Here is a 23232-nt window from a genome sequence, read left to right on the forward strand (position 1 = left end):
TTATATATAGAATATTAGTTACCGGGTGTGAGTTACAGGCTGGAATCTAATCGAGGGGTTCGGTGGATTTATATATAGAATAATAGATACCCGGTACCTGGGTGTGAGTCACGGGCTGGAATCTAATCGAAGGGTTCGGGGGATTTATATATAGAATATTAGATACTGGGTGTGAGTTACAGGCTGGAATCTAATCGAGGGGTTCGGGTGGTTATATAGAATAACAGATACCCGGGAGTGAGTTACAAATGGAATTGAATCCAGATGTTTGGGGGGTTTGTACATGGAATAACAGGGAACCATGTTCATCTGTGTGTGTGTGTGTGTTCTGAGGAGCACACCTCCCTACCTGTGTGTACCTGGAGCCCCAATCTTTCCCCTGCACCACCCCCCCCCCCCCACCCCACAGCCCCCTAGTCCCCCTATGCCTGTGTCTGTCTCTGTATCCTGAAGGTACCTGGGATGCCTCTCTGATATTTTTCTTCCTTTGCCCATCAGCGTCCAGTCTAGTTCAGGATCTGCTGCAGTTGCTGGGTGACACTCACCGTTTGACCCGTGCCTTCCTGCAGCTTCTCCTGGTGCCACACTTGGTGGAGTTGAATCTGAGGAGCTGTTCTGGGCTGGTCAGTAACGCCATTGGCCAGATCATCCACATCCGCTGTCAGGTAACACAAACTCCATGACGGTCAGTGTCTGCTTTGGATGAACTACATCATCCCCATTAGATTCAGCCTGTAACACTCTCCCGATCTTCTCACTGCCACCATCGTTTTTAAAAAGAAAAACAGAACACTTTAGAAATATTTCTACCCAACCTTCATCCTCCACAATGAAACACCTGATTGGTTCCTGAGAGGTCCACCCTCTCTAACTGTTCTTTTACTTTGTTTTTGAAGCCTTGACTATTCCTTTTATTTTATTTACTAATCTTTTTTTCAATTTTCCCCTTTGCCCTTCAAATGTCTCTTTTCATTTCACTTTCTATATTCATGATTTTCTCTAGTGTTAGATCTGGTTTGTCAGGGAGCTCTGTTTTAAGTTTGTTGAGTTTTAATCTATTTATCCACAGAGCTTTTCTTTGATGCCCTTCCATCTTTTCATCTTGTATTAATATATATTTATTTGCTATTCTATCCATCTCAATTTCCCCACTGCTGCTGCAGCTACCTGTTTGCTCAGTGTTCTGCCCAGTTCATTTGGATCCTGTTATCTAACCGAACTTTGCCTTTTTTCAGTCCAGCTCCCTTATCTTTAACACTTCATTGTGCCTTTCTGTGCTTATGTTGAATCTATCTATGTTATGGTTGCTTTGTCCCAATAATTCTGCAACTCTCACAACAGTTTAGTTATTTACTTAATGTTAGAGGTCTAGATGGAGCAGAATTTGTAAGGAGCATCCAGGAGGGTTTTCTAGAGCAGTATGTAAATAGTCCAACTCGGGAAGGGGCCATACTGAACCTGGTGTTGGGAAATGAGCCAGGCCAGGTGGTTGACGTTTCAGTAGGGGACGACTTTGGGAATAGTGATCACAATTCCGTAAGTTTTAGAATACTCATGGACAAAGACGAGAGTGGTCCTAAAGGAAGAGTGCTAAATTGGGGGAAGGCCAACTATACCAAAATTCGGCAGGAGCTGGGGAATGTAGATTGGGAGCAGCTGTTTGAAGGTAAATCCACTTTTGATATGTGGGAGGCTTTTAAAGAGAGGTTGATTAGTGTGCAGGAGAGACATGTTCCTGTGAAAATGAGGGATAGAAATGGCAAGATTAGGGAACCATGGATGACAGGTGAAACTGTGAGACTAGCGAAGAGGAAAAAGGAAGCATACATAAGGTCTAGGCGGCTGAAGAAAGACGAAGCTTTGAAAGAATATCGGGATTGTAGGCGCAATCTGAAACGAGGAATTAAGAGGGCTAAAAGGGGTCATGAAATATCTTTAGCAAACAGGGTTAAGGAAAATCCCAAAGCCTTTTATTCATATATAAGGAGCAAGAGGGTAACTAGAGAAAGGATTGGCCCACTCAAGGACAAAGGAGGCAAGTTATGCGTGGAGTCAGAGAAAATGGGTGAGATTCTAAACGAGTACTTTGCATCGGTATTCACCGAGGAGAGGGACATGACGGATGTTGAGGTTAGGGACAGATGTTTGATTACTCTAAGTCAAGTCGGCATAAGGAGGGAGGAAGTGTTGGGTATTCTAAAAGGGATTAAGGTGGACAAGTCCCCAGGTCCGGATGGGATCTATCCCAGGTTACTGTGGGAAGCTAGAGAGGAAATAGTTGGGGCCTTAACAGATATCTTTGCAACATCCTTAAACACGGGTGAGGTCCGGAGGACTGGAGAATTGCTAATGTTGTCCCCTTGCTTAAGAAGGGTAGCAGGGAAAATCCAGGTAATTATAGACCGGTGAGCCTGACGTCAGTGGTAGGGAAGCTTCTGGAGAAGATACTGAGGGATAGGATCTGTTCCCATCTGGAAGAAAATGGGCTTATCAGTGATAGGCAACATGGTTTTGTGCAGGGAAGGTCATGTCTTACCAACTTAATAGAATTCTTTGAGGAAGTGACAAAGTTGATTGATGAGGGAAGGGCTGTAGATGCCGTATACATGGACTTCAGTAAGGCGTTTGATAAGGTTCCCCATGGTAGGCTGATGGAGAAAGTGAAGGCGCATGGGGTCCAAGGTGTACTAGCTAGATGGATAAAGAACTGGCTGGGCAACAGGAGACAGAGAGTAGCAGTGGAAGGGAGTTTCTCAAAATGGAGACGTGTGACCAGTGGTGTTCCACAGGGATCCGTGCTGGGACCACTGTTGTTTGTGATATACATAAATGATTTGGAGGAAAGTATAGGTGGTCTGATTAGCAAGTTTGCAGACGACACTAAGATTGGTGGAGTAGCAGATACTGAAGGGGACTGTCAGAGAATACAGCAGAATATAGATAGACTGGAGAGTTGGGCAGAGAAATGGCAGATGGAGTTCAATCAGGGCAAATGCGAGGTGATGCATTTTGGAAGATCCAATTCAAGAGTGAACCATACAGTAAATGGAAAAGTCCTGGGGAAAATTGATGTCCAGAGAGATTTGGGTGTTCAGGTCCATTGTTCCCTGAAGGTGGCAACACAGGTCAATAGAGTGGTCAAGAAGGCATACGGCATGCTTTCCTTCATCGGACGGGGTATTGAGTACAAGAGTTGGCAGGTCATGTTACAGTTGTATAGGACTTTGGTTCGGCCACATTTGGAATACTGCGTGCAGTTCTGGTCGCCACATTACCAAAAGGATGTGGATGATTTGGAGAGGGTGCAGAGGAGGTTCACCAGGATGTTGCCTGGTATGGAGGGCGCTAGCTATGAAGAGAGGTTGAGTAGATTAGGATTATTTTCATTAGAAAGACGGAGGTTGAGGGGGGACCTGATTGAGGTGTACAAAATCATGAGAGGTATAGACAGGGTGGATAGCAAGAGGCTTTTTCCCAGAGTGGGGGATTCAATTACAAGGGGACACGAGTTCAAAGTGAAAGGGGAAAAGTTTAGGGGGGATATGCATGGAAAGTTCTTTACGCAGAGGGTGGTGGGTGCCTGGAACGTGTTGCCAGCGGAGGTGGTAGACGCGGGCACGATAGCGTCTTTTAAGATGTATCTAGACAAATCCATGAATGGGCAGGAAGTAAAGAGATACAGACCCTTAGAAAATAGGCGACAGGTTTAGATAGAGGATCTGGATCGGCGCAGGCTTGGAGGGCCGAAGGGCCTGTTCCTGTGCTGTAATTTTCTTTGTTCTTTGTTCTTTGTTCTTTATTTCCCCCACTTCATTTCCCAGAACGAATTCAAGTGATGCTCCACGCCTTGTTGGGCCAGAATCATATTGATGAAGAATACAGTCCTGGATCCATTCTGAAAAGTGTTCCTTACTTTGTCCACATGCAGCACCTTTATTCCAGTATATCTCAGGATGTTGTTATTTTTGCAAATCTTTTTCAATGTGCACATTGTGCCTGTTTCAGCTGAACAAAATCGGTGACAGCCATTCACTGGTTCATTCCTCAGGACAATGCCTTGACCAATCAGAGTCAAGGTGCCTGGTTTAAATTTTAAACAAGGTTTGGCAGTTAACTGTCAGTCACCGTAAACTGGTGCATTCTCCATGGCAACGCCACGACCAGTTCACTTGCCAGCCAATCAGCACTCTCTGCTCATGCAGTATAAGATGTTGTTTTCCCTTACATTGGTTATTCTTGCGGATTGTCCTGATGAGTGCAAGACGAAAAGCTTCCACAACATGTCTCTATTTTCAGCAACACTCAAGTTCTGAATCCATGAGGCTGAGAGGAGAGGTGTTCAAAATCATGAGGGGTCTGGACAGAGTAGATAGGGAAACACTGTTTCTATTGGTGAAGGGTCAAGAACCAGAGGGCATCAATCTAAAGTGATTGGTCAACCAATCAGGCAACATGAGGAAAATCCTTTTTATGCAGCGAGTGTTTAGGATCTGGAATGTACTGCCTGAGAGTGTGGTGGAGGCAGATTCAGTGAGTGTTTAGGATCTGGAATGCACTGTCTGAGAGTGTGGTGGAGGCAGGTTCAGTGAGTGTTTAGGATCTGGAATGCACTGTCTGAGAGTGTGGCGGAGGCAGGTTCAGTGAGTGTTTAGGACCTGGAATGTACTGTCTGAGAGTGTGGTGGAGGCAGGTTCAGTGTGTGTTTAGGATCTGGAATGCACTGCCTGAGAGTGTGGTGGAGGCAGGTTCAGTGAGTGTATAGGATCTGGAATGCACTGTCTGAGAGTGTGGTGGTGGCAGGTTCAGTGTGTGTTTAGGATCTGGAATGTACTGTCTGAGAGTGTGGTGTAGGCAGGTTCAGTGAGTGTTTAGGATCTGGAATGCATTGACTGATAGAGTGGTGGAGGCAGATAAAGTGAGTGTTTAGGATCCGGAATGTACTGCCTGAGAGTGTGGTGGAGGCAGGTTCAGTGAGTGTTTAGGATCTGGAATGCATTGACTGAGAGAGTTGTGGAGGCAGGTTCAGTGTGTGTTTAGGATCTGGAATGCACTGCCTGAGAGTGTGGTGGAGGCAGGTTCAGTGAGTGTTTAGGATCTGGAATGCACTGCCTGAGAGTGTGGTGGAGGCAGGTTCAGTGAGTGTTTAGGATCTGGAATGCACTGCCTGAGAGTGCGGTGGAGGCAGGTTCAGTGTGTGTTTAGGATCTGGAATGTACTGTCTGAGAGTGTGGTGGAGGCAGGTTCAGTGAGTGTTTAGGATCTGGAATGCACTGCCTGAGAGTGCGGTGGAGGCAGGTTCAGTGTGTGTTTAGGATCTGGAATGTACTGTCTGAGAGTGTGGTGGAGGCAGGTTCAGTGAGTGTTTAGGATCTGGAATGCATTGACTGAGAGAGTGGTGGAGGCAGGTTCAGTGAGTGTTTAGGATCGCAGGTTCAGTGAGTGTTTAGGATCTGGAATGCACTGTCTGAGAGTGTGGTGGTGGCAGGTTCAGTGAGTGTTTAGGATCTGGAATGCACTGTCTGAGAGTGTGGTGGTGGCAGGTTCAGTGAGTGTTTAGGATCTGGAATGCACTGTCTGAGAGTGTGGTGGAGGCAGGTTCAGTGAGTGTTTAGGATCTGGAATGTACTGCCTCAGAGAGTGGTGGAGGCAGATTCAGTGAGTGTTTAGGATCTGGAATGCACTGTCTGAGAGTGTGGTGGAGGCAGGTTCAGTGAGTGTTTAGGATCTGGAATGCACTGTCTGAGAGTGTGGTGGTGGCAGGTTCAGTGAGTGTTTAGGATCTGGAATGCACTGTCTGAGAGTGTGGTGGAGGCAGGTTCAGTGAGTGTTTAGGATCTGGAATGCACTGTCTGAGAGTGTGGTGGTGGCAGGTTCAGTGAGTGTTTAGGATCTGGAATGCACTGTCTGAGAGTGTGGTGGTGGCAGGTTCAGTGAGTGTTTAGGATCTGGAATGCACTGTCTGAGAGTGTGGTGGAGGCAGGTTCAGTGAGTGTTTAGGATCTGGAATGTACTGCCTGAGAGAGTGGTGGAGGCAGATTCAGTGAGTGTTTAGGATCTGGAATGTACTGCCTGAGAGAGTGGTGGAGGCAGATTCAGTGAGTGTTTAGGATCCGGAATGTACTGCCTGAGAGAGTGGTGGTGGCAGGTTCAGTGAGTGTTTAGGATCTGGAATGCACTGTCTGAGAGTGTGGTGGAGGCAGGTTCAGTGAGTGTTTAGGATCTGGAATGCACTGTCTGAGAGTGTGGTGGTGGCAGGTTCAGTGAGTGTTTAGGATCTGGAATGCACTGTCTGAGAGTGTGGTGGAGGCAGGTTCAGTGAGTGTTTAGGATCTGGAATGCACTGTCTGAGAGTGTGGTGGTGGCAGGTTCAGTGAGTGTTTAGGATCTGGAATGCACTGTCTGAGAGTGTGGTGGAGGCAGGTTCAGTGAGTGTTTAGGATCTGGAATGCACTGTCTGAGAGTGTGGTGGTGGCAGGTTCAGTGAGTGTTTAGGATCTGGAATGCACTGTCTGAGAGTGTGGTGGAGGCAGGTTCAGTGAGTGTTTAGGATCTGGAATGCACTGTCTGAGAGTGTGGTGGAGGCAGGTTCAGTGAGTGTTTAGGATCTGGAATGCACTGTCTGAGAGTGTGGTGGAGGCAGGTTCAGTGAGTGTTTAGGATCTGGAATGCACTGTCTGAGAGTGTGGTGGTGGCAGGTTCAGTGAGTGTTTAGGATCTGGAATGCACTGTCTGAGAGTGTGGTGGAGGCAGGTTCAGTGAGTGTTTAGGATCTGGAATGTACTGCCTGAGAGAGTGGTGGAGGCAGATTCAGTGATGTTTAGGATCTGGAATGCACTGTCTGAGAGTGTGGTGGTGGCACATTCAGTGAGTGTTTAGGATCTGGAATGCACTGTCTGAGAGTCTGGTGGAGGCAGGTTCAGTGAGTGTTTAGGATCTGGAATGTACTGCCTGAGAGAGTGGTGGAGGCAGGTTCAGTGAGTGTTTAGGATCTGGAATGCATTGACTGATAGAGTGGTGGAGGCAGATAAAGTGAGTGTTTAGGATCCGGAATGTACTGCCTGAGAGTGTGGTGGAGGCAGGTTCAGTGAGTGTTTAGGATCTGGAATGCATTGACTGAGAGAGTTGTGGAGGCAGGTTCAGTGAGTGTTTAGGATCTGGAATGTACTGCCTGAGAGAGTGGTGGAGGCAGGTTCAGTGTGTGTTTAGGATCTGGAATGCACTGCCTGAGAGTGTGGTGGAGGCAGGTTCAGTGAGTGTTTAGGATCTGGAATGCACTGTCTGAGAGTGTGGTGGAGGCAGGTTCAGTGAGTGTTTAGGATCTGGAATGTACTGCCTGAGAGAGTGGTGGAGGCAGATTCAGTGAGTGTTTAGGATCTGGAATGCACTGTCTGAGAGTGTGGTGGAGGCAGGTTCAGTGAGTGTTTAGGATCTGGAATGCACTGTCTGAGAGTGTGGTGGTGGCAGGTTCAGTGAGTGTTTAGGATCTGGAATGCACTGTCTGAGAGTGTGGTGGAGGCAGGTTCAGTGAGTGTTTAGGATCTGGAATGCACTGTCTGAGAGTGTGGTGGTGGCAGGTTCAGTGAGTGTTTAGGATCTGGAATGCACTGTCTGAGAGTGTGGTGGTGGCAGGTTCAGTGAGTGTTTAGGATCTGGAATGCACTGTGTGAGAGTGTGGTGGAGGCAGGTTCAGTGAGTGTTTAGGATCTGGAATGCACTGTCTGAGAGTGTGGTGGAGGCAGGTTCAGTGAGTGTTTAGGATCTGGAATGTACTGCCTGAGAGAGTGGTGGAGGCAGATTCAGTGAGTGTTTAGGATCTGGAATGTACTGCCTGAGAGAGTGGTGGAGGCAGATTCAGTGAGTGTTTAGGATCCGGAATGTACTGCCTGAGAGAGTGGTGGTGGCAGGTTCAGTGAGTGTTTAGGATCTGGAATGCACTGTCTGAGAGTGTGGTGGAGGCAGGTTCAGTGAGTGTTTAGGATCTGGAATGCACTGTCTGAGAGTGTGGTGGTGGCAGGTTCAGTGAGTGTTTAGGATCTGGAATGCACTGTCTGAGAGTGTGGTGGAGGCAGGTTCAGTGAGTGTTTAGGATCTGGAATGCACTGTCTGAGAGTGTGGTGGTGGCAGGTTCAGTGAGTGTTTAGGATCTGGAATGCACTGTCTGAGAGTGTGGTGGAGGCAGGTTCAGTGAGTGTTTAGGATCTGGAATGTACTGCCTGAGAGTGTGGTGGTGGCAGGTTCAGTGAGTGTTTAGGATCTGGAATGCACTGTCTGAGAGTGTGGTGGAGGCAGGATCAGTGAGTGTTTAGGATCTGGAATGCACTGTCTGAGAGTGTGGTGGAGGCAGGTTCAGTGAGTGTTTAGGATCTGGAATGCACTGTCTGAGAGTGTGGTGGAGGCAGGTTCAGTGAGTGTTTAGGATCTGGAATGCACTGTCTGAGAGTGTGGTGGAGGCAGGTTCAGTGAGTGTTTAGGATCTGGAATGCAGTGTCTGAGAGTGTGGTGGTGGCAGGTTCAGTGAGTGTTTAGGATCTGGAATGCACTGTCTGAGAGTGTGGTGGAGGCAGGTTCAGTGAGTGTTTAGGATCTGGAATGTACTGCCTGAGAGAGTGGTGGAGGCAGATTCAGTGATGTTTAGGATCTGGAATGCACTGTCTGAGAGTGTGGTGGTGGCAGGTTCAGTGAGTGTTTAGGATCTGGAATGCACTGTCTGAGAGTGTGGTGGAGGCAGGTTCAGTGAGTGGTTAGGATCTGGAATGTACTGCCTGAGAGAGTGGTGGAGGCAGATTCAGTGAGTGTTTAGGATCTGGAATGTACTGCCTGAGAGAGTGGTGGAGGCAGATTCAGTGAGTGTTTAGGATCCGGAATGTACTGCCTGAGAGAGTGGTGGAGGTAGGTTCAGTGAGTGTGTAGGATCCGGAATGTACTGTCTGAGAGTGTGGTGGAGGCAGGTTCAGTGAGTGTTTAGTGTCTGGAATGCACTGTCTGAGAGTGTGGTGGAGGCAGATTCAGTGAGTGTTTAGGATCTGGAATGTACTGTCTGAGAGTGTGGTGGAGGCAAGTTCAGTGAGTGTTTAGTGTCTGGAATGCACTGTCTGAGAGTGTGGTGGAGGCAGGTTCAGTGAGTGTTTAGGATCTGGAATGCAGTGCCTGAGAGTGTGGTGGAGGCAGGTTCAGTGAGTGTTTAGGATCTGGAATGTACTGCCTGAGAGAGTGGTGGAGGCAGATTCAGTGAGTGTTTAGGATCCGGAATGTACTGCCTGAGAGAGTGGTGGAGGCAGATTCAGTCAGTGTTTAGGATCCGGAATGTACTGTCTCAGAGTGTGGTGGAGGCAGGTTCAGTGAGTGTTTAGGATCTGGAATGCACTGTCTGAGAGGGTGGTGGAGACAGATTCAGTGAGTGTTTAGGATCTGGAATGCACTGTCTGAGAGGGTGGTGGAGGCAGATTCAGTGAGTGTTTAGGATCTGGAATGTACTGTCTGAGAGTGTGGTGGAGGCAGGTTCAGTGAGTGTTTAGTGTCTGGAATGCACTGTCTGAGAGTGTGGTGGAGGCAGGTTCAGTGAGTGTTTAGGATCCGTAATGTACTGTCTGAGAGTGTGGTGGAGGCAGGTTCAGTGAGTGTTTAGTGTCTGGAATGCACTGTCTGAGAGTGTGGTGGAGGCAGGTTCAGTGAGTGTTTAGGATCTGGAATGCACTGTCTGAGAGTGTGGTGGTGGCAGGTTCAGTGAGTGTTTAGGATCCGGAATGTACTGCCTGAGAGTGTGGTGGAGGCAGGTTCAGTGAGTGTTTAGGATCTGGAATGCATTGACTGAGAGAGTTGTGGAGGCAGGTTCAGTGAGTGTTTAGGATCTGGAATGCACTGCCTGAGAGTGTGGTGGAGGCAGGTTCAGTGAGTGTTTAGGATCTGGAATGCACTGCCTGAGAGTGCGGTGGAGGCAGGTTCAGTGTGTGTTTAGGATCTGGAATGCACTGTCTGAGAGTGTGGTGGTGGCAGGTTCAGTGAGTGTTTAGGATCTGGAATGCACTGTCTGAGAGTGTGGTGGTGGCAGGTTCAGTGAGTGTTTAGGATCTGGAATGTACTGCCTGAGAGAGTGGTGGAGGCAGATTCAGTGATGTTTAGGATCTGGAATGCACTGTCTGAGAGTGTGGTGGAGGCAGGTTCAGTGAGTGTTTAGGATCTGGAATGTACTGCCTGAGAGAGTGGTGGAGGCAGGTTCAGTGAGTGTTTAGGATCTGGAATGTACTGTCTGAGAGTGTGGTGGAGGCAGATTCAGTGAGTGTTTAGGATCTGGAATGTACTGCCTGAGAGAGTGGTGGAGGCAGGTTCAGTGAGTGTTTAGGATCTGGAATGCATTGACTGATAGAGTGGTGGAGGCAGATAAAGTGAGTGTTTAGGATCCGGAATGTACTGCCTGAGAGTGTGGTGGAGGCAGGTTCAGTGAGTGTTTAGGATCTGGAATGCATTGACTGAGAGAGTTGTGGAGGCAGGTTCAGTGTGTGTTTAGGATCTGGAATGCACTGCCTGAGAGTGTGGTGGAGGCAGGTTCAGTGAGTGTTTAGGATCTGGAATGCACTGCCTGAGAGTGTGGTGGAGGCAGGTTCAGTGAGTGTTTAGGATCTGGAATGCACTGCCTGAGAGTGCGGTGGAGGCAGGTTCAGTGTGTGTTTAGGATCTGGAATGTACTGTCTGAGAGTGTGGTGGAGGCAGGTTCAGTGAGTGTTTAGGATCTGGAATGCACTGCCTGAGAGTGCGGTGGAGGCAGGTTCAGTGTGTGTTTAGGATCTGGAATGTACTGTCTGAGAGTGTGGTGGAGGCAGGTTCAGTGAGTGTTTAGGATCTGGAATGCATTGACTGAGAGAGTGGTGGAGGCAGGTTCAGTGAGTGTTTAGGATCGCAGGTTCAGTGAGTGTTTAGGATCTGGAATGCACTGTCTGAGAGTGTGGTGGTGGCAGGTTCAGTGAGTGTTTAGGATCTGGAATGCACTGTCTGAGAGTGTGGTGGTGGCAGGTTCAGTGAGTGTTTAGGATCTGGAATGCACTGTCTGAGAGTGTGGTGGAGGCAGGTTCAGTGAGTGTTTAGGATCTGGAATGCACTGTCTGAGAGTGTGGTGGAGGCAGGTTCAGTGAGTGTTTAGGATCTGGAATGCACTGTCTGAGAGTGTGGTGGTGGCAGGTTCAGTGAGTGTTTAGGATCTGGAATGCACTGTCTGAGAGTGTGGTGGAGGCAGGTTCAGTGAGTGTTTAGGATCTGGAATGCACTGTCTGAGAGTGTGGTGGTGGCAGGTTCAGTGAGTGTTTAGGATCTGGAATGCACTGTCTGAGAGTGTGGTGGTGGCAGGTTCAGTGAGTGTTTAGGATCTGGAATGCACTGTCTGAGAGTGTGGTGGAGGCAGGTTCAGTGAGTGTTTAGGATCTGGAATGCACTGTCTGAGAGTGTGGTGGAGGCAGGTTCAGTGAGTGTTTAGGATCTGGAATGCACTGTCTGAGAGTGTGGTGGTGGCAGGTTCAGTGAGTGTTTAGGATCTGGAATGCACTGTCTGAGAGTGTGGTGGAGGCAGGTTCAGTGAGTGTTTAGGATCTGGAATGCACTGTCTGAGAGTGTGGTGGTGGCAGGTTCAGTGAGTGTTTAGGATCTGGAAAGCACTGTCTGAGAGTGTGGTGGAGGCAGGTTCAGTGAGTGTTTAGGATCTGGAATGTACTGTCTGAGAGTGTGGTGGAGGCAGGTTCAGTGAGTGTTTAGGATCTGGAATGCACTGTCTGAGAGTGTGGTGGAGGCAGGTTCAGTGAGTGTTTAGGATCTGGAATGTACTGCCTGAGAGAGTGGTGGAGGCAGATTCAGTGAGTGTTTAGGATCTGGAATGTACTGCCTGAGAGAGTGGTGGAGGCAGGTTCAGTGAGTGTTTAGGATCTGGAATGCACTGTCTGAGAGTGTGGTGGAGGCAGGTTCAGTGAGTGTTTAGGATCTGGAATGCACTGTCTGAGAGTGTGGTGGTGGCAGGTTCAGTGAGTGTTTAGGATCTGGAATGCACTGTCTGAGAGTGTGGTGGAGGCAGGTTCAGTGAGTGTTTAGGATCTGGAATGCACTGTCTGAGAGTGTGGTGGTGGCAGGTTCAGTGAGTGTTTAGGATCTGGAATGCACTGTCTGAGAGTGTGGTGGAGGCAGGTTCAGTGAGTGTTTAGGATCTGGAATGTACTGCCTGCGAGTGTGGTGGTGGCAGGTTCAGTGAGTGTTTAGGATCTGGAATGCACTGTCTGAGAGTGTGGTGGTGGCAGGTTCAGTGAGTGGTTAGGATCTGGAATGCACTGTCTGAGAGTGTGGTGGAGGCAGGTTCAGTGAGTGTTTAGGATCTGGAATGTACTGCCTGAGAGAGTGGTGGAGGCAGATTCAGTGAGTGTTTAGGATCTGGAATGTACTGTCTCAGAGTGTGGTGGAGGCAGGTTCAGTGAGTGTTTAGGATCTGGAATGCACTGTCTGAGAGGGTGGTGGAGGCAGATTCAGTGTGTGTTTAGGATCTGGAATGTACTGTCTGAGAGTGTGGTGGAGGCAGGTTCAGTGAGTGTTTAGGATCTGGAATGCACTGCCTGAGAGTGCGGTGGAGGCAGGTTCAGTGTGTGTTTAGGATCTGGAATGTACTGTCTGAGAGTGTGGTGGAGGCAGGTTCAGTGAGTGTTTAGGATCTGGAATGCAGTGCCTGAGAGTGTGGTGGAGGCAGGTTCAGTGAGTGTTTAGGATCTGGAATGTACTGCCTGAGAGAGTGGTGGAGGCAGATTCAGTGAGTGTTTAGGATCCGGAATGTACTGCCTGAGAGAGTGGTGGAGGCAGATTCAGTCAGTGTTTAGGATCCGGAATGTACTGTCTCAGAGTGTGGTGGAGGCAGGTTCAGTGAGTGTTTAGGATCTGGAATGCACTGTCTGAGAGGGTGGTGGAGGCAGATTCAGTGAGTGTTTAGGATCTGGAATGTACTGTCTGAGAGTGTGGTGGAGGCAGGTTCAGTGAGTGTTTAGTGTCTGGAATGCACTGTCTGAGAGTGTGGTGGAGGCAGGTTCAGTGAGTGTTTAGGATCTGGAATGTACTGCCTGAGAGAGTGGTGGAGGCAGATTCAGTGAGTGTTTAGGATCTGGAATGCACTGCCTGAGAGTGCGGTGGAGGCAGGTTCAGTGTGTGTTTAGGATCTGGAATGTACTGTCTGAGAGTGTGGTGGAGGCAGGTTCAGTGAGTGTTTAGGATCTGGAATGCATTGACTGAGAGAGTGGTGGAGGCAGGTTCAGTGAGTGTTTAGGATCGCAGGTTCAGTGAGTGTTTAGGATCTGGAATGCACTGTCTGAGAGTGTGGTGGTGGCAGGTTCAGTGAGTGTTTAGGATCTGGAATGCACTGTCTGAGAGTGTGGTGGTGGCAGGTTCAGTGAGTGTTTAGGATCTGGAATGCACTGTCTGAGAGTGTGGTGGAGGCAGGTTCAGTGAGTGTTTAGGATCTGGAATGCACTGTCTGAGAGTGTGGTGGAGGCAGGTTCAGTGAGTGTTTAGGATCTGGAATGCACTGTCTGAGAGTGTGGTGGTGGCAGGTTCAGTGAGTGTTTAGGATCTGGAATGCACTGTCTGAGAGTGTGGTGGAGGCAGGTTCAGTGAGTGTTTAGGATCTGGAATGCACTGTCTGAGAGTGTGGTGGTGGCAGGTTCAGTGAGTGTTTAGGATCTGGAAAGCACTGTCTGAGAGTGTGGTGGAGGCAGGTTCAGTGAGTGTTTAGGATCTGGAATGTACTGTCTGAGAGTGTGGTGGAGGCAGGTTCAGTGAGTGTTTAGGATCTGGAATGCACTGTCTGAGAGTGTGGTGGAGGCAGGTTCAGTGAGTGTTTAGGATCTGGAATGTACTGCCTGAGAGAGTGGTGGAGGCAGATTCAGTGAGTGTTTAGGATCTGGAATGTACTGCCTGAGAGAGTGGTGGAGGCAGGTTCAGTGAGTGTTTAGGATCTGGAATGCACTGTCTGAGAGTGTGGTGGAGGCAGGTTCAGTGAGTGTTTAGGATCTGGAATGCACTGTCTGAGAGTGTGGTGGTGGCAGGTTCAGTGAGTGTTTAGGATCTGGAATGCACTGTCTGAGAGTGTGGTGGAGGCAGGTTCAGTGAGTGTTTAGGATCTGGAATGCACTGTCTGAGAGTGTGGTGGTGGCAGGTTCAGTGAGTGTTTAGGATCTGGAATGCACTGTCTGAGAGTGTGGTGGAGGCAGGTTCAGTGAGTGTTTAGGATCTGGAATGTACTGCCTGCGAGTGTGGTGGTGGCAGGTTCAGTGAGTGTTTAGGATCTGGAATGCACTGTCTGAGAGTGTGGTGGTGGCAGGTTCAGTGAGTGGTTAGGATCTGGAATGCACTGTCTGAGAGTGTGGTGGAGGCAGGTTCAGTGAGTGTTTAGGATCTGGAATGTACTGCCTGAGAGAGTGGTGGAGGCAGATTCAGTGAGTGTTTAGGATCTGGAATGTACTGTCTCAGAGTGTGGTGGAGGCAGGTTCAGTGAGTGTTTAGGATCTGGAATGCACTGTCTGAGAGGGTGGTGGAGGCAGATTCAGTGTGTGTTTAGGATCTGGAATGTACTGTCTGAGAGTGTGGTGGAGACAGGTTCAGTGAGTGTTTAGGATCTGGAATGCACTGCCTGAGAGTGCGGTGGAGGCAGGTTCAGTGTGTGTTTAGGATCTGGAATGTACTGTCTGAGAGTGTGGTGGAGGCAGGTTCAGTGAGTGTTTAGGATCTGGAATGCAGTGCCTGAGAGTGTGGTGGAGGCAGGTTCAGTGAGTGTTTAGGATCTGGAATGTACTGCCTGAGAGAGTGGTGGAGGCAGATTCAGTGAGTGTTTAGGATCCGGAATGTACTGCCTGAGAGAGTGGTGGAGGCAGATTCAGTCAGTGTTTAGGATCCGGAATGTACTGTCTCAGAGTGTGGTGGAGGCAGGTTCAGTGAGTGTTTAGGATCTGGAATGCACTGTCTGAGAGGGTGGTGGAGGCAGATTCAGTGAGTGTTTAGGATCTGGAATGTACTGTCTGAGAGTGTGGTGGAGGCAGGTTCAGTGAGTGTTTAGTGTCTGGAATGCACTGTCTGAGAGTGTGGTGGAGGCAGGTTCAGTGAGTGTTTAGGATCTGGAATGTACTGCCTGAGAGAGTGGTGGAGGCAGATTCAGTGAGTGTTTAGGATCTGGAATGTACTGCCTGAGAGAGTGGTGGAGGCAGGTTCAGTGAGTGTTTAGGATCTGGAATGCATTGACTGATAGAGTGGTGGAGGCAGATAAAGTGAGTGTTTAGGATCCGGAATGTACTGCCTGAGAGTGTGGTGGAGGCAGGTTCAGTGAGTGTTTAGGATCTGGAATGCATTGACTGAGAGAGTTGTGGAGGCAGGTTCAGTGTGTGTTTAGGATCTGGAATGCACTGCCTGAGAGTGTGGTGGAGGCAGGTTCAGTGAGTGTTTAGGATCTGGAATGCACTGCCTGAGAGTGTGGTGGAGGCAGGTTCAGTGAGTGTTTAGGATCTGGAATGTACTGCCTGAGAGTGCGGTGGAGGCAGGTTCAGTGTGTGTTTAGGATCTGGAATGTACTGTCTGAGAGTGTGGTGGAGGCAGGTTCAGTGAGTGTTTAGGATCTGGAATGCACTGCCTGAGAGTGCGGTGGAGGCAGGTTCAGTGTGTGTTTAGGATCTGGAATGTACTGTCTGAGAGTGTGGTGGAGGCAGGTTCAGTGAGTGTTTAGGATCTGGAATGCATTGACTGAGAGAGTGGTGGAGGCAGGTTCAGTGAGTGTTTAGGATCGCAGGTTCAGTGAGTGTTTAGGATCTGGAATGCACTGTCTGAGAGTGTGGTGGTGGCAGGTTCAGTGAGTGTTTAGGATCTGGAATGCACTGTCTGAGAGTGTGGTGGTGGCAGGTTCAGTGAGTGTTTAGGATCTGGAATGCACTGTCTGAGAGTGTGGTGGAGGCAGGTTCAGTGAGTGTTTAGGATCTGGAATGTACTGCCTGAGAGAGTGGTGGAGGCAGATTCAGTGAGTGTTTAGGATCTGGAATGCACTGTCTGAGAGTGTGGTGGAGGCAGGTTCAGTGAGTGTTTAGGATCTGGAATGCACTGTCTGAGAGTGTGGTGGTGGCAGGTTCAGTGAGTGTTTAGGATCTGGAATGCACTGTCTGAGAGTGTGGTGGAGGCAGGTTCAGTGAGTGTTTAGGATCTGGAATGCACTGTCTGAGAGTGTGGTGGTGGCAGGTTCAGTGAGTGTTTTGGATCTGGAATGCACTGTCTGAGAGTGTGGTGGTGGCAGGTTCAGTGAGTGTTTAGGATCTGGAATGCACTGTCTGAGAGTGTGGTGGAGGCAGGTTCAGTGAGTGTTTAGGATCTGGAATGTACTGCCTGAGAGAGTGGTGGAGGCAGATTCAGTGAGTGTTTAGGATCTGGAATGTACTGCCTGAGAGAGTGGTGGAGGCAGATTCAGTGAGTGTTTAGGATCCGGAATGTACTGCCTGAGAGAGTGGTGGTGGCAGGTTCAGTGAGTGTTTAGGATCTGGAATGCACTGTCTGAGAGTGTGGTGGAGGCAGGTTCAGTGAGTGTTTAGGATCTGGAATGCACTGTCTGAGAGTGTGGTGGTGGCAGGTTCAGTGAGTGTTTAGGATCTGGAATGCACTGTCTGAGAGTGTGGTGGTGGCAGGTTCAGTGAGTGTTTAGGATCTGGAATGCACTGTCTGAGAGTGTGGTGGTGGCAGGTTCAGTGAGTGTTTAGGATCTGGAATGCACTGTCTGAGAGTGTGGTGGAGGCAGGTTCAGTGAGTGTTTAGGATCTGGAATGTACTGCCTGAGAGAGTGGTGGAGGCAGATTCAGTGATGTTTAGGATCTGGAATGCACTGTCTGAGAGTGTGGTGGTGGCAGGTTCAGTGAGTGTTTAGGATCTGGAATGCACTGTCTGAGAGTGTGGTGGAGGCAGGTTCAGTGAGTGGTTAGGATCTGGAATGTACTGCCTGAGAGAGTGGTGGAGGCAGATTCAGTGAGTGTTTAGGATCTGGAATGTACTGCCTGAGAGAGTGGTGGAGGCAGATTCAGTGAGTGTTTAGGATCCGGAATGTACTGCCTGAGAGAGTGGTGGAGGCAGATTCAGTCAGTGTTTAGGATCTGGAATGTACTGCCTGAGAGAGTGGTGGAGGCAGATTCAGTGATGTTTAGGATCCGGAATGTACTGTCTGAGAGTGTGGTGGAGGCAGGTTCAGTGAGTGTTTAGTGTCTGGAATGCACTGTCTGAGAGTGTGGTGGAGGCAGATTCAGTGAGTGTTTAGGATCTGGAATGTACTGTCTGAGAGTGTGGTGGAGGCAAGTTCAGTGAGTGTTTAGTGTCTGGAATGCACTGTCTGAGAGTGTGGTGGAGGCAGGTTCAGTGAGTGTTTAGGATCTGGAATGCAGTGCCTGAGAGTGTGGTGGAGGCAGGTTCAGTGAGTGTTTAGGATCTGGAATGTACTGCCTGAGAGAGTGGTGGAGGCAGATTCAGTGAGTGTTTAGGATCCGGAATGTACTGCCTGAGAGAGTGGTGGAGGCAGATTCAGTCAGTGTTTAGGATCCGGAATGTACTGTCTCAGAGTGTGGTGGAGGCAGGTTCAGTGAGTGTTTAGGATCTGGAATGCACTGTCTGAGAGGGTGGTGGAGACAGATTCAGTGAGTGTTTAGGATCTGGAATGCACTGTCTGAGAGGGTGGTGGAGGCAGATTCAGTGAGTGTTTAGGATCTGGAATGTACTGTCTGAGAGTGTGGTGGAGGCAGGTTCAGTGAGTGTTTAGTGTCTGGAATGCACTGTCTGAGAGTGTGGTGGAGGCAGGTTCAGTGAGTGTTTAGGATCCGTAATGTACTGTCTGAGAGTGTGGTGGAGGCAGGTTCAGTGAGTGTTTAGTGTCTGGAATGCACTGTCTGAGAGTGTGGTGGAGGCAGGTTCAGTGAGTGTTTAGGATCTGGAATGCACTGTCTGAGAGTGTGGTGGAGGCAGGTTCAGTGAGTGTTTAGGATCTGGAATGCACTGTCTGAGAGTGTGGTGGAGGCAGATTCAGTGAGTGTTTAGGATCTGGAATGCACTATCTGAGAGTGTGGTGGAGGCAGGTTCAGTGAGTGTTTAGGATCTGGAATGCACTGCCTGAGAGAGTGGTGGAGGCAGATTCAGTGAGTGTTTAGGATCCGGAATGTACTGTCTCAGAGTGTGGTGGTGGCAGGTTCAGTCAGTGTTTAGGATCTGGAATGCACTGTCTGAGAGTGTGGTGGAGGCAGATTCAGTGAATGTTTAGGATCTGGAATGCACTGTCTCAGAGTGTGGTGGAGGCAGGATCAATCCAGGCTTTCCAAAGAGAACTGAACAATTATCTGAAAAGAAAAAAGTTTACAATGCTCGGGGAAAGAGCAGGGGAATGGGACTATAGCTGAGGAGCACTTACATAGAGCCAACATGGACATGATGGGCTGAATGGCCTCCTTCTGTGTTGTACAATTACCAGTGCTCTTTCCAACTGGCTGCTGTTAACATGTGAGCCTAGATATTGAGTGTCAATAGAAAAGTGAGCCGCGAGGGTCATCCCAGCCGAGTCTGATCCTGTCCTTAGCTGATATTGACACCCTCACTTTCTGGCTGGAGTTAGTGTTCAGGAGTGGGAATTCTGCTGATGGCCTTCCCTAACCCAGGGGTCCGAGAACAATTACAACATCCTGTGTGAGGTCAGCCCACTCCGAGCAGTCTCGGGCATGCCTGGGTCTGTACCATGTGAATGGTACCTTTATCTGCTGAGCTAGTTGGTGGGATGGGGGCAGGGAGAAATTCTACATAAAATGGCTGCTCTCGGGGTTTCCTCTACCCACCGTATGAGTGTGGTTGGAAAGGGATGGTGACATTTGGGACTCTCTGCCATGGACAGTGCTATGGACAGTGTGGTACCACCGCTCAAATCGTGGTATCGATGTGGTACTCTGGTTTTGCTGCTAGAAGGGTGCCGATGGTGGGGCACTTGGGATGAAGGTGTGGGGTGGGGGTGAATTTGGGATTGAGTGTGGGGGTGCTGGAGTGAAGTTGGCAGGTGGGGGAGAGGGACATGTTGGGGTAAGGGATGGGAGATAGGGGATGGGAGATTGGGGATGATGGTGTGGCAGTGGGGATGAAGGTGGGGGGAGGGGTGAATTTGGGATTGAGTGTGGGGGTGCTGGAGTGAGGTTGTCAGGTGGGGGAGAGGGACATGTTGGGGTAAGGGATGGGAGATAGGGGATGGGAGATTGGGGATGATGGTGTGGCAGTGGGGATGAAGGTGGGGGGAGGGGTGAATTTGGGATTGAGTGTGGGGATGCTGGAGTGAGAGTGGTGGATGGGGGAGAGGGGTAGGGGATGGGAGTGAAGGTGGGGATAATGGTGATAGTGTGGCACAGGCAGTTGGAATGGAGTGTGGCACTCTGCCTAATCTGACTTTCTTCTTTAATGTATGAGCACAAGTTGTCTCTGTACTTTTGTCTGCATAAAATCTTCATGTTTTCCCCATCCCTCAGGGTCTAACCGCTCTCAACCTACACGGATGCAGCAGAATCCAGTCCTCTATTTTGGTCGACCTGATTGAATGTCTTCCGCGTCTTCGCAAGTTGACTCTGTCCAGCACCCAGTGTAACAGCCAGGTCCTGTCGGCCATTGGATTTACCTGCCGAGAGCTGAGAGAGTTGGACCTGTCACGGTGTAAGGAGGTGACGTCCTTGGGTTTGCTGCACCTGGTGTACGATCGGACTCAAGCTGCATTCTACTCTCTCCAGCTGAGGAATCTCCTGACTGAGGGGATAACACTCTCTCCAGACGCTGATTTGCAGCACGTGGTAGTCATGGCGTTTGTGTTGCTGACTCTTCCCAGCTTACGGTATGTCACTCACACATTTCTCATGGAAGCATTAACCCTGATTCATGGGCAGCTCTTCAGAAATGGCCAAGAGTTTCTCCAGAGCAGTGGCTTCCCCTCACTGGCTGAGGTAGCACTGACGTCGGGGGCTAACGCCCCACAGGCAGTCCTCAGGCTGAGAAGATTGGATGTCAGCCTGGGTCAGGATCTTTCCATCTTAACGTCCACCTGCAGAGATGTTGCAGAAGCCACAATTGCCCTTGACGACAGTCTGAGGGACTTGTGGCACCTTAATTCCTGGAAAAAGCTGACCCACCTCACCCTGGAATGTTCTGGGTTTCACGGGAGGCCATTGAGTGACATGGTTCCAGTTCTGTCCTGCCTGGGCCCTCGCCTCCAGCTTCTCTCCCTTCAGAATTTCCAGTATCACCTGGAAGCCTCCCTCGGCAACATCCTGGAATTCTGCCCCAATCTCCGGGTTTTCCGGGCTCAACTGCATCCATCTCCGCAGGAGTTTAACTCCGCCCCAGTAAATGAAGACAGTGATGATGAAGGTGGCGACAACCAGCAGGATAGAAAGCGCTTGTTTCCCGCCAACTGGCGGTTTCTCCATTTAAAGGATTTCAGTTTAAGGATTGAAGATTCCGCTCCCTTGCCTCGCAGTTTGCAGCTCTCCATGACAGCGACCCTGATCTCCACACTGCAGGGCTCACCGCAACTGCACAAACTGTCCCTCATCAACATCCCTGTGTCTCTGGACAAGATCTTCCAGAATGTTCTGGAGCAGCCCGCCTCGCTCGTGCAGCTGTCGGAGCTGTGCCTGGCCCAGAGCTGCGTGTCGAGTGTTGCTGTTTGCCTTTTGTTGGCCGCAGACAATCAGCTGACCTCACTGGACCTGAGGCACTGTCGTGACATTCACCGCCGTCACTTTGATCAGTTTGTGGAAGATGCAAAACGAAGCAAGTTCGATTTGAAAATCTTCTGGGAATAATGTCTGATAGGAAAGCAGAGGCAGGGTGGAGTGACATTCCGATCAGGGGTAATGAGCACTGCTGTCCTGCAATAGTCCTCTGAGTGTAGCTAAGGGAATCCTGCTGGTGAGTGGAGGAAGAGGGAGCGGCAGCTCCCTAGTTTCCATGTCCAAGGGCGGGGTCTGGAGAAAGTGGAGAAATTTATACATAAACACATGCAGCCAGCCAGTCACACACGCACACAGACACACGCACACAGACACACAGACACACAGAAGCATACACACACACAAGCACATACAGGCACAGAGAGAGACACACAGACTGCTCCTGTTGGGGGACAGGGTGGAGAGACTGCCCCTGGGTGTGGGGTGGGTGGGGGTGGACGGAGACTGTCTCCCTGTGTGTGGTGGGGTGGGGTGGTGAGTTCCAGGAGTGAAATCAGATTAAGCACCACTCCACATCTTGCTGAAAGCTGCTTCAAGAAACGGACCATCTCACTTCCACTGTCGAAGTTTTCCCTGCTTCCCCTGGGAGAATGGTTATTGGGTATGGCCCGTACACTGTACAGGCAAGGTACAGTTAATTGGTGATGGAACCCAGTGCCGTGTGGTCTTGTGGTCATGGACATGTGACCTGGTGTTGGCTACACTCAGCAGTGTGAAGATTGTGTTAAAGGCAGAGGATTAATCGTGTTTTTATATGTTAAACCATGTTTGTGCATTGGAGAATTTTTCCAATAGTTTGATAGATGTGACCTGTTGGTGTGTAACAGGGAGGAGACCAGTGTAAGACATCACTTGGGATTCTATTTCTAATACACAATCATAGAATTCACTACTTCTTATCTTACCATCCAAACAATAGGAATTTGCACCAATAAAATTTCCACGGAGATCCCAGGAATGTCTGGTTTAATTATTTTTTTAGAGCCAGAGAAAAATTATGGTATAGAAGGAGGCCGCTCAGCCCGTCGCGTCCGTGCCGGCCAAAACAACTAGCTGCCCAATCTAATCCCACCTTCCAGCACCTGATCCATAGCCTTGCAGGTTACATCACTTCAGGTGCATGTCTACGTACCTTTGAAAAGAGTTGAGGGTTTCTGGCTCCACCACCGTTCCTGCCAGTGAATTCCAGACACCCACCACCCTGCATGTAAAGCAGGCTTTTTTAAAAATTCATTCGTGGGATGTGGGCGACGCTGGCCAGGCCAGCATTTATTGCCCATCTCAAATTTCCCTTGAGATGTTGGTGATAAGCTGCCTTCTTGAACCGTTGCAGTCCATGTGGGGTAGGTACACCCACAGTGCTGTTAGGGAGGGAGTTCCAGGATTTTGACCCAGCGACAGTGAAGGAACGACGATATAGTTCCAAGTGAGGATGGTGTGTGACTTGGAGGGAAACTTGCAGGTGGTGGTGTTCCCATGCAACTGCTGCCCTTGTCCTTTGCGGTAGTAGAGGTTGCGGGTTTGGAAGGTGCTGTCTAAGGAGCCTTGGTGCGTTGCTGCATTGTATCTTGTATATGGTACACACTGCTGCTTCTGTGTGTCAGTGGTGCAGGGAGTGAATGGCACCCCATCCACAAACAATCAAGCGGGCTGCTTTGTCCTGGATGGTGTCGAGCTTCTTGAGTGTTGTTGGAGCTGCACCCATCCAGGCAAGTGGAGAGTATTCCATCACACTCCTGACTTGTGCCTTGTAGATGGTGGACAGGCTTTGGGGAGTCAGGAGGCGAGTTACTCGCCTCAGGATTCCTAGCCTCTGACCTGCTCTAGTAGCCACGGTATTTATATGGCGACTCCAGTTCATTTCTGGTCAATGGTAATCTCTGTTGATAGTGGGGGATTCAGCGATAGTAATGCTGTTGAATGTCAAGGGGAGATGGTTAGATTCTCTCTTTTAGAATTAGAATTAGAATAAGAACATTACAGCGCAGTACAGGCCCTTCGGCCCTCGATGTTGCACCGACCATCTGACCTACACTATTCCATTTTCATCCATATGTCTATCCAATGAACACTTAAATGCCCTTAAAGTTGGCGATTCTACTACTGTTGCAGGCAGGGCGTTCCACGCCCCTACTACTCTCTGCGTAAAGAAACTACCTCTGACATCTGTCCTATATCTTTCACCCCTCAACTTAAAGCTATGTCCCCTCGTGTTTGCCATCATCATCCGAGGAAAAGGACTCTCACTATCCACCCTATCTAACCCTCTGATTATCTTATATGTCTCTATTAAGTCACCTCTCCTCCTCCTTCTCTCTAACAAAAACAACCCCAAGTCCCTCAGCCTTTCCTCGTAAGACCTTCCTTCCATACCAGGCAACATCCTAGTAAATCTCCTCTGCACCCTTTCCAAAGCTTCCACATCCTTCCTATAATGCGGTGACCAGAACTGCACGCAATA

At 49.5% G+C, this 23232-nt stretch overlaps 1 protein-coding gene across 3 annotated transcripts in view; it reads left to right on the forward strand.

Annotated features, from left to right (window-relative positions):
• si:ch211-214j8.12 (uncharacterized protein LOC100000539 homolog) overlaps positions 1–21950 on the forward strand; it is a 44422-nt gene extending 22472 nt beyond the window's left edge. For 2 of the 3 annotated variants that reach the window (XM_068028628.1, XM_068028629.1), the window contains exons 3-4: positions 499–665; positions 19518–21949. In XM_068028628.1, the coding sequence (XP_067884729.1) occupies positions 499–665; positions 19518–20843 (1493 nt within the window). In that variant the 3' untranslated portion in view covers positions 20844–21949. Of the gene's footprint in view, positions 1–498; positions 666–19517 lie in introns of all 3 variants that reach the window. The other variant, XM_068028630.1, reaches the window with a different exon arrangement.
• The last annotated feature ends 1282 nt before the right edge of the window (positions 21951–23232 follow it).

Source organism: Heterodontus francisci, chromosome 1 (genome assembly GCF_036365525.1).
Source record: "Heterodontus francisci isolate sHetFra1 chromosome 1, sHetFra1.hap1, whole genome shotgun sequence".
NCBI classification, from domain to species: domain Eukaryota; kingdom Metazoa; phylum Chordata; class Chondrichthyes; order Heterodontiformes; family Heterodontidae; genus Heterodontus; species Heterodontus francisci.